General features: G+C 41.7%; 1 protein-coding gene across 1 annotated transcript in view; it reads left to right on the forward strand.

Moving 5' to 3' along the window:
- The window catches only part of GNAI1 (G protein subunit alpha i1), a 75,060-nt gene extending 64,750 nt beyond the window's left edge, over positions 1-10,310 (forward strand). The window contains exons 6-8 of the mRNA XM_004591345.3: positions 4,860-4,989; positions 6,320-6,473; positions 9,975-10,310. Of these exons, the coding sequence (XP_004591402.1) occupies positions 4,860-4,989; positions 6,320-6,473; positions 9,975-10,165 (475 nt within the window). The 3' untranslated portion in view covers positions 10,166-10,310. The remainder of the gene's footprint in view (positions 1-4,859; positions 4,990-6,319; positions 6,474-9,974) is intronic.
- Positions 10,311-10,918: the final 608 nt, after the last annotated feature.

The raw sequence follows: 10,918 nt of genomic DNA on the forward strand, positions 1-10,918 counted from the left end.
GATTGTGTTCTAAGGCAAACTAAAAGGATGGCACTCAGATAAGAGCTTGTTTCTAAGCAGAATAATTGTAGGACAAAATACTTGGAGTCAAGGTTAAGCAAGTGAGTTTTCTAGGCCCAGGTTCCCCTGTAACAGAGCTTGGCAATCATAATCTTCTTCGTCGATAGAGACTACAATACAGACTTGCTGCAAGTGAATTATGGCCTATAAACTGTCATAAAGGTTAGAACTCTCCAAGCCCTGAGAAATGACTGTAAATGTTAAATTAATCCAACGGGACTTAAGACATTCTGAGCCAGTCAAGTTCACAGTTCATGCTGGTTGGATGCACTCCTGAGCTTGTACTTCCAAACCATACTTTTCAGTGTTGTAGCTCTGGCTCCATTTGGGCTCCAGAGGTGAGGCAGAATACCGTGTGTGTGTGTGTGTGTGTGTGTGGTTACTGTTCTGGTTTGCTAACCTAAAGATAAACACAGGTGTGTTTTCATCTTGCGATAAACTTTCTCTGACTTTGGAATTGAATTCTGTGACATTGCCATCACTGCCAGCGTGTGGTTCCGGCTTTGCCTTTGCTAGGTTTCCTGATCCTGCAATGAGTGAAGATGGGATAATTTATCTGGTGCTGAAGTCTCCAGCGGAGGCACCTGTGGTGGGTATCAGAGTGCCACCGTTGGAGGCTCAGTTCTGCTTGTGATCAGCACCCTGCTCACACACTCCCTGGAAGGCGGCAGGTGTTGGCTTCAAGGACTTGGGCTTCCGTCGCCCGTGTGCGAGACCTGGCTCCTCATTTCAGTCTCACTCAGTCCTGTGTGGGGGCATGGATGATCCCTCTGTGTGTCTGTCTTTCAAGGAACTTTAAAAAAAACTGATTCTCCTGAGAGGTTATCACTTGATCATCGTGTGCCTCTCATGTAACTCCTTGATGTTAACCACCAGGAATAACTTTAGGGTCACTGACTTCTTTATGACCGTGATTAAATCGAAAATGAGGGAATAGGGCATTATAATGTAAGAGTTCATATTATCAGTTTGTCTAGCCTTTGTGGGGAGTTTCTGTTCGAGTTAGTTAGCTTTAATTAAAGAATCAGAGCTCTCCTACTGTTGCTGGAGGTGGAGTTAAGCATGGCTTCTTTTATGCAAGTGTTGTGATGTAGGAGACATTTCCTTTTCTCTGGTGCTCCAACATGAACACAGTATGCTGGGCATGTGTTTCGTATCCAGAGATATTCACCTGACTTTTTACCAGTTGGTCTTGATGACAATCTTGATCACAACAATTGTTAGCATATCATAGGGTGTCCCTCAGAGTCCATGCTGCACTCTATAAAATCCTAAGAAACTCACCTTTATGTCCTATTGGTTGCTCATCAAAAGTCTCATCTATGTCATATGAAGGAGAACATTCTATATCTTTATTTTGAGAAGTTTGCCATGTGGAGTCAGTTTGGAGACTCACAGGCTAATCCTCTGCCTGCAGTGTGGTCATTCCACAAGGGTGTCTCTTCATGCCTTCACTGTTGCACTTCCCTCCATCTCTAAGCTTATCGACTGGGAAATCAGCAGAGGATGTCCCAAGTCCTTGGACCATGGACTCCATGTGGGAGAACTGGAAGAAGGTCTTGGCTCCAGGCTTCGGATCACCTCAGCTCCAGCTATTGTGACTGTGTAGGGAAGGAACCAGAAGATGGAAATGCTCGCTCTGTTTCTCCAGTCTGATCATGTGTCATATTTCTCTCGGGATGTGGACTGTTGGTTCTCAGAAGAATGACTCCTCAGTCCAGTGACAGTGGCTTCTGAGAACCAAAGTGTGAATGACTATTGTTTCTGTATAATCCCTAAATTAAATCAATTGAAGAATTGTGTTCTGTAGACCAAATATTGCCTTGTTGAATTAAAGCTTTGAGCAGATTTTCTTCGCTATTCCTTGAAAAGTGTTGAAAATGTTCAATAGGCACAATTTCTTCAGTCTCAGTATTTATGAAGTAGTTGTCAAGTGTGGGGGACATGAAGGGAAAGAAAAGAGACGGAGCCTTCATGTATACTTTCTTGGGAAGGAAAGGGATGCGGAGAATCAATGATGTAGGTCAGTATTTAATATGTAATGATGATAATAGCTGTAGAGAAAGTAAAATATGTAGAAATGCATGTGTGTTACCTCAAAAATTATATATGCGGACCCTTCCAGAAATTCATGGAAAAAGGAATTAAGATGAAAGTATTTTGGTTAGAAAACATTATTTAATCTATGCACACAATATGTCTCCAGAAGGTTAATGTCAGATGTGTATTATGGAAAATCTATGACATATAAATGGATGTGTATAGTAGGGGGATGTATTCATTTTAGGGTGCCCATAGCGAATGACCACAAACTGAGTACATAAAGCACTAGGAAGTGAGCTTTTTACAGTGCTGCAGGTGAAAAGATTGCCATCACTGTGTCCACAAGGACATGTCCCCTGACAACTCCAAGGAGGACTCCTTTCTTGCCTCTTCTGGTGTCAGAGCTCATCAAGTGGCAGCTGTATCGCTTCAACCTGTATCGCAGTTGTCACATGTTTGTGTATGTGTGTGGTTCCATTTAGCTTATCAGTTCATTCCTTAGTGTATCTCTTTTGCCCTCAGTTGCTGGAAGTCACAAGAAAAAAAATGTGGTTTTAGCACTCAACATTTTGCCAATTTCCCATGCTTAATACCCTGGTGTTGGATGTAAGTTCTGCCATCATGCACAGTAAAACACAATCAGCCAACTGTTTGCCATTTTGTAACAAAGATTGTCTTACCTGCATGGTGTGATAACTTATTATTTCCTACTGAGACCTCATTAAAGTTGCGTTCAGTATTCACGTACCTCCCATCACTGTTGATGATGGTACTATCTGCTACGAGGCCGTAGCTCTATTTCTCTGAGTTCTTACCTGACTGGCCTCTGGTGTCTGTTTCTTCAAAACAACTTAGTTTTGTGTGTCCCCCCCCCCCCCCCATTTAGTGTTTTCAGTATTCTTTCAGCCTTGTCTATAACCCAATTCCAAAGCTACTTTCCCATTTTTAGGCATTTGTTAAAGTAGCACCTCTCTCCTGGTACTCAAATTTGTACCAGTGAATCTCTCTGGAGAAACAGAACCAATCTGTTATGTTTGTTTCAGTGAATTGGTTTGTGTGACTGTAGAGCTCAGGTTTATAGGGCAGGCCTACCTGCCTACACATGAGTGCTGTTAGAGGCTTAGAAAGAATTTTGTCTAGGCCAGGGAAACCTCAGGTTGGGCACCAAAGCCTTTAACTCGTAGTATGCCGCCTATCTACAATACTGAGGACTATCTCCATAACTTAAAGTTAGATCACATTTGTGAAATGTCATCACAGCAGTCTCTGGGTACTGGATTAAATAACAGTGTGGTCAGCCAGCCAAGCCAAGCCAAAATCAGCCATCACAGAAAATAGCAGGTGGCCTGGGTGGAGTTATTCTTTTATATTGACTGGACAGGGAGTATGTATGATTGTGTTACAGAAGTTCCCGAAGCCATGTTTATCGTTTTCAGTAAAGTGTTTTCTAGTTGTATTGAGAAGCAACTTGACGAAGGGTTGCCCAGTTAAAAATCAACTTTCTTTTGTTCTTGTTTGGTCTCTGTTACTAACTGTCCTTTAGGTATGCTATTCATTTTTGTTTGGCATGTGGTAGAATCATTTTGATACATAGCGCCTTTGTATGCATTGGCTAAGCCAAACTGAAGGCCTGTTACAGGATGAAAATAGTAATGATAGTAGTTGATGTGCTGAGATTCAATTTATAGGCCAGTGGTGCTCTGTAGGGAAAATGCTTCTTGCCTGGGAATTAAATGGGGACTGTGTTAATTAGCGCACCATCTAGATAAATGTAGCCTTTAAAAATGTGCCAGTGTGCATAGAGCTTCTGTTACATAAGTGACTATTTCTAGGTTGCATAATGTAGTCTTTGTGGATTTTAACTTTTGCCTATCTTTATCAACACTTGTAAGAAGAAAGGTCATTGTGCTTTATCTTTTCCAAATGTGTTGCTATGTCATTTGCTAACGTACAGTGGTTTACTGTTGTATATTGTACAAAAACTGAGTTATTCATTCTCAGTTCCAAGGCTGTTTTTCTTTACTTATTTATATTTTAGTTGTATCATGTTTTCTATACCATTCTTTTATTCTTTTTTGTTTGTTCTTTAAGACTTCTTTCTTTTTGAAATCCAGAGTTACAGAAGAAGTGTGAGAGACCAACAGAGGTCTTCCATTTGCTAGGTTACTGCTCAAAGTGGCTATAATGGCTAGGACAGAGCTGGGCCAAAGTCAAGAACCTGGAACTCTGTCCAGGATCCATCCCGTATGAATGGCAGGGTCCTAAAGACTTGGGTCATCTTGTGCTGCTTTTCCAGACGTAGTAGCAGGGAGCTGCCTTGGAAATGAAACAGCTAAGACTGGAACTGGTTCTCATATGGGATGCCAGCTTCCAGATGATAGCTTAACCCACTCTGATACAATGTAGGATAGGAAGAGGGGAGCTTGGTCCTCTGCCTGGAGTGCTCTACAACTGTGGGATGTGGACTGTGCTCTTTGATCTCTGCTATTTCCCCCACAGACCTCCTGTATCCCCTCTGTCCAATCCTTTCTATTCAATTTCATGTTCTGTAAATGTTCACATTAATGAACATCTCCTATTTCAACAATATTTTGATTTTTCTTCGCGTTCTTGACCTTCCATGACAAAGTTATCAGCAGATTTGTTTTCTTCCCTGAATGCCCTTTTTGCTTTCTTCCCCACCAGTTATTTGGAGATGTTGCTTTGATCTCACCTCACCTGTAACTCCTGTTAACTCCTTGTTTTTCTCTCTTCAGAATGTTTGATGTGGGAGGACAGAGATCAGAGCGGAAGAAGTGGATCCACTGCTTCGAGGGAGTGACTGCCATCATCTTCTGCGTGGCCCTGAGTGACTATGATCTGGTCCTCGCTGAAGACGAAGAGATGGCAAGTAGAGCCACTTCCGGGGTGTGGGTGTCATGCGCGACGAGGTGGACATGTTGCCGGGCATTTTCCTGGGAAATTCTTGTTCATGTCTCAACTATTTGAAGTGTAGCTCTTTGCTCTGACTTTTTTCTGGTTGAAGCGAATCTAGTGCAGGTGGATGTTAGGGAAAATGAGAAGATGGAGAGTACATCTTATCCCAACCCTCTCACTGCCTGAGCCTCCATCTGCCATCTCCATCCTAAGTACCAGTAGAGCCAACTCCACAATCATCCAGGGCCCCTTTTTCTTTTTGTGTTCCTTGTGCCCATTCAGTTATTTTTGTTGCACAGATACTATATTGCGCTATTGCTATGCCGTTTTCTAATGCTTTTTAGTGGAGGAAAAATATTTTTACACAGAAATTGAAAACTCATTTTGAATTAACTTCAGTACAAAATTGGGTTGGGTTGAGGGATTAAGATAGAAATGCAAATTTTCTATTTTTAGAGTCAGGACCAGGAAATTGTTATGCAGTAGGTAGAGTACAACAGCGTTCATTCATTTCGCTCATGTTAATACTAGAAAATGTTTCAGGGTCCTTCAAAAATATAGTGTTTATTTTTTGGGGGGAGGCGAAGACAAAGAATAAGTTCTTCCGTCCTGTTTTAATCCTCAAATGCCCACAACAGCCAGGACTGGTCCAGGACTAAGCTGGAGCTCTTCCAGATGGCTGTCAGGGACCCCAATTCTTGAACTATCACCGCTGCCCCCCAGGGTGTGCACTAGTGCACTTGAACTCAGACACGCTGATGTGGATTCTGACTATGTCTTTGCTGCTAGGACAGGAGATGCCATGCCCTTGTACTTGAAAGAAATATCTTCTGTCTATTGATTCACTCCAAATGGTCACAATAGCTAGGGTTGGATCACGTGCCTGAAACTCAATCCATGCCTACCACAGTAATGGTTATGCACACAAGGACTTGACCCATTATGGGCGGCCTCCTGGATTACACAGTGGCAGGAAGCTGGATCGGAAGGGGAGGAGCTGGTATTCCAAGCAGTTTCTTAGCCACTGCATCCAACACCCATCCCTGGTCAGTGAGTGCCCTTTGGAAAATGTAGGAAGCAGGAAGTAGGAGTCTCTTGTGTTACTATTTGGGATGATTGGCTAATTGGGTTTCATAGGATCCTTGTTCTAAATTGATATTCTTTGTTTTTGCAGTATATTAGCTACTTTTCATCTAGTTCTCTTTGATTTTTTTTTCTTGAAGGATTCTTCAAAATCCTTACTATTAGAGGATTCCTCAAAATCCTATTAGTGACAATATACTTTTATTTTATGTTATAGAACCGAATGCATGAAAGCATGAAATTGTTTGACAGCATATGTAACAACAAGTGGTTTACAGATACATCCATTATCCTGTTCCTAAACAAGAAGGATCTCTTTGAAGAAAAAATCAAGAAGAGCCCCCTCACCATATGCTATCCAGAATATACAGGTATTTTCATTTTTATGAATAACATAGCAGAGTTATGTATTTCAAAGTAAAAACTTCCCCTATGGCAAGATAGAGTTTGTTTGAGTCTCTTAGCTTGGTAATTCGTACTTCTACAGGATGACTATTTATCAATCGCTTCAGTTGCTGAAGATGTAGAAGAGATTGCTGAAAATAGCATTCTTTCCAAAGAAAGGCTGCTCCATGCTTTTCTGTGATGACTGCAGGGCTTCCTAAATTGAAAGCATTGTTCACCTGAATAACAGAGCCTGTGTCAAATAGCATATGATACATGGTAAATAGGACCAGCTCACCGTGTAATCCACCGGACCATTGCACCATTAAGCACTCCGTGGCCACGCTACAGCCAAGGAGTGTGGACATCATTATAAGGAAAACAGAATGCAGAAGATGTCACTGATGCAATGGACTTTTCCAGAACGTCAGGGAAGATTTCACAGACAGTACCCATTTGAATAACTCATCTGTTCATGCTCCTTTTAAGTTGACCACCATGGAAAATGCCCTTGAAGGAGAAAAGTTAGCCAGAAGGACATTTCCACTTTGCCAGAATTAACTCTTGGCCTTGAATGTATAGCAGTGAACTTGCCTTGTCCTCAGTACCCCCAAACTCTGAAATCAACAATAGGGCTGCAGCATTGGTTTTAGTATAGTTTTGCTCCTTGGAGCGCTAACCGGGCAGGTACTATGTGCAAGGAGTAAGAAGAACTTACCTCATTCATGCCTTACAACGCCTTACAACCTCATTCATGCCTTACAAGGGCAGAGTCACAGATGTTTCCTGGGTTTGACGTGTCGGGGTTCTCAATATGATTTTATTTTAGTGCTGAGGAACTCTCTGCCTTAACAAAGAAACACCCACGTAACATTTCTCTGAAACACACAGCTTCCAGACCAACTCCATGTTGAATACATACGTGTTTTAACATCTGATGCTCCAACTGAACTCATTTCCCCCACCCCCAACACCTCCCCTCTTTCCCTTCCGATGACATCATCAACTTCTTGATTCTCCATTTTCTGCCTGGGTCTCGTCTACACTGATCTTGATTCCAAACAGTGTCCTGACACACATACTTTACTGATTGTGAGATTTGCTGTCCAGCTGAGGAGTGTGCTCATGACTTCCCTCATGTCTCATGTTATTTGGGTTGAGGAACTTAACGATTACCCAGATATGTTCAAGCAACTGAGCTAAGTGTTCAGGACAAGGTGTTCCTGCAAATCTTTATTAATCTAGCAGCAAGACACTATGGATTGTCATAGAACTTGGGAGCACCAGCTCTAATTCGTAAGAAAGTAAAATAAAGTGTGTTTTATAAAGGTGTACAGTTATCTAGTAGCATCATAAAAGTGTTAAAATGCATGCTTATCCAAGACTGTAGATTCATTATTTTTGAATCCCTTCTGTAACAAGTTCCACAGATAATGTGGTGATAGCATTTTTTTTGAAAAATTAAGTTTATTTGGGGGTACAAAAACATATGAAATGATATCCATGTGGGATCTCCAATAAGTGAATGGAAGATAAGTCTTATGAAAAAAATTGCACGAGTTTTCAATTTTTTTCATCAAAATAAAGGTCGTCTAACACAAATGTTCTTCACTTATACATTTCAATAGAACATTCCTGCAGGTGTTTGTCACGTTGCACTGAGCAGGGTATTATTGTGTGCGATATGGGGTCTGTAGACTATCACGCTTACTCCTGAAGTGTTTCATGACTGGGGGAGGAGATGGCATGCTGAAAATCTGATCGAAACCTCATGAGCAATGTTCATCTAACAAAAGCTGAAGTGAAGTTTATCTATGCTCTTTAGGAGTTGGGTAGAGTCTGTTAAGTGAGTGAGAACCCATCTGGATTTGGTTAAGTAGAAAGAGTGTGTGGAGGGCCGGTTTGGAGCAAACATGAAGGCAGTGCAGTGGAAGGGAGAACAGTAGTTATGCCAGGAACATAGTATGTCTTAGATCTCTGGAAGGTGGATCCCCTCAACATGGCATCACGCACAGCACCCCAAAAATCAGACAGAGAATGTTTGTGTTATTACTGCAAGAGGAATTTATGTAGTTTTTGTTCAAATGACATTTTATAGAAGTTTGTAGGTATATGTGTTTTTCTTCTGCACATGAACGTAGTATTAAAACAATGTGGGATGGATACACACTTAGATATACAGTGTACATGGTTACACACAGACATATCTATGAACATCCAAGCGTGGAGCTCATGGAAGTTTTCAAAGTGAATGTACCAGGGGTGAGTATTTCACACAGTGGTTCAGTTACCCCACATTAGAATACACAGTTAGAGCCCTGACCACACCACTTCCAACGCACTGCATCCAAGAGGCAGCTCACCCAGATGGTCCAGTCCCAGATGGACACCCAGGCTCTAGGCTTCAGCCTGGCCCAATCAGGACAGCTATTAGAGGCAGGCTTTGGAGTGTGAACCAGTAGATCAGAGAAAATGCAGTTAATTAATTAGAATAAAAAAGAAAAGAAAGGCAACTCGCCCATTTTCACCCTTCAGGTCAAGCAGTTCATTTCCAGGATGCCAGAAGTCGTGTCAGGGCACCCCTCCATCTTTGGTCCACCTCTCTATCCCCCTCCACCAGCTCCGCCCCCCCCCCTAGACACACGCAGAATAGCCACAATCTTTTCTCCTCAGCATGTTGGCTGTTTTGTCAGACAACCTTGGATCACCCAAGAAATACTCTTCATAGGTCTGGCTTTCTCATGCAGCAACGATGCTTCTGCCGTCACTTGGCATTCTTTCATGGCAGCTCCCTGTGAGTGTGCTGGGCTCTGTGTACTTTAAATGTCTGCTGGTACACGTAGGAGTATTGGTCCTCCCCTTCTCCACCTAGATACAGATCTGCTGGGTCCGACATGTAGTCTCTGGTGCGTTTGTACTCGGCGCAAATGTGTCATCTGCACTTGCCAGTGGGAGATGTCTTTTATTTTATTTTGGTAGCTAGCATCGTAGATCCTTGTTTAATTTTTGAATGAAGAAAAATAAGGGAACGATGCTAATTAATTCACAAATGGCAAAGGGAATAAAAAACACCTATTGGTGTTCAGCCAACATTATTGAGCTGCCTCAGGGTTAGACTGAAGTAGCCCGCACCGTCAGACATTTGAGTGTGCAGAAGTAGAGGGTGGGCCAGAGAGAAAAGACACCTGGCATTCCGGGAATTCAGCAGGAATAAAGACCGTGGGATCCTAAAGACCACACACGAGGCGTATCTTGTTGTAGCTGCTGTGGTTGTTAAATTTTAGGGCTGACTTAGAGACATTACAAGGTGATTAGCATGTGATGTTTTCTGCCTTGGCATCATCTGTTTTGTTCCAGAAGGGAAAATATATTTAACGAGCCCCACATATTTGATGTGAATAAAGCTGACTTCAATATTTTAAGGTCTATTTTTAACTTCTTATATTCTATTTCTTTCCCTTTTTTTAAAAAAAAATTTTCTGGCTCAGGATCGAACACCTATGAAGAGGCAGCTGCGTATATTCAGTGTCAGTTCGAAGACCTCAATAAGAGGAAGGACACAAAAGAAATTTACACCCACTTCACGTGTGCCACAGATACCAAGAATGTGCAGTTTGTTTTCGATGCCGTAACAGATGTCATCATCAAAAATAACCTCAAAGATTGTGGTCTCTTCTAAGTCTTGCAGTGAATGGTAAATTGCATTTTCAAACCAAATGAGTCCTTCTATACGGATTTCTCCCTCCTAGAGTCTTGCAGCAACACAAGAATGTAGGCTATGGCATTTGCATCCGGCACTTCACCAAAGTTATTCTGTTCTGGTTTCTTTTGTTTGTTTGTTTTTCTTTTTGTCTCAAAGTAGCAGAAGGACCTTACCTAAGAGTGAAAGCCGGTTCCACAGTGTGAATCTGAAGGACAGTGTTAAGCTGGGCTCTAGAATCTCTTGACTTCTGTGTCTCAGTGTAAATATGCAAAAATGTTATGTTCACATGTATTTATAACTTTACTCTTCCACGTAACTATTAGGTTTCGCGAGTGGCAACTTTTGAGTTGTAGTGTGATGGCTTTGAAGATAACATCACTCTCAAGTACCCTGGGCTGAATGACCGACCGTGACTGTGTCTGCCAGTTTTGACCAGCTGTATTTATGTTCATGTCTTACATATTATTTTGAGTACAGTAATTGATCGGGGAGATGTTACAGCCTTGATCGTGATGACATGTACACTTGTATTCATAAGGATGTTATTTGTACAAACATTGCACAGACTATTTTAATAACATGATTTGTTCCTTAAATTGACTGTTTTATTGAAATGTTCTTAAAGAGGGTAACTGCATACTTGCCTCTGAATCCATTATTTCAGCCTTGTGTGTGTTTTAATTTTTGAATTTGAAGAGTTACGTGCTGCCCTGGTACTACGTGAGCTCT

This window comes from Ochotona princeps, chromosome 32 (assembly GCF_030435755.1).
Source record: "Ochotona princeps isolate mOchPri1 chromosome 32, mOchPri1.hap1, whole genome shotgun sequence".
Taxonomy (NCBI): domain Eukaryota; kingdom Metazoa; phylum Chordata; class Mammalia; order Lagomorpha; family Ochotonidae; genus Ochotona; species Ochotona princeps.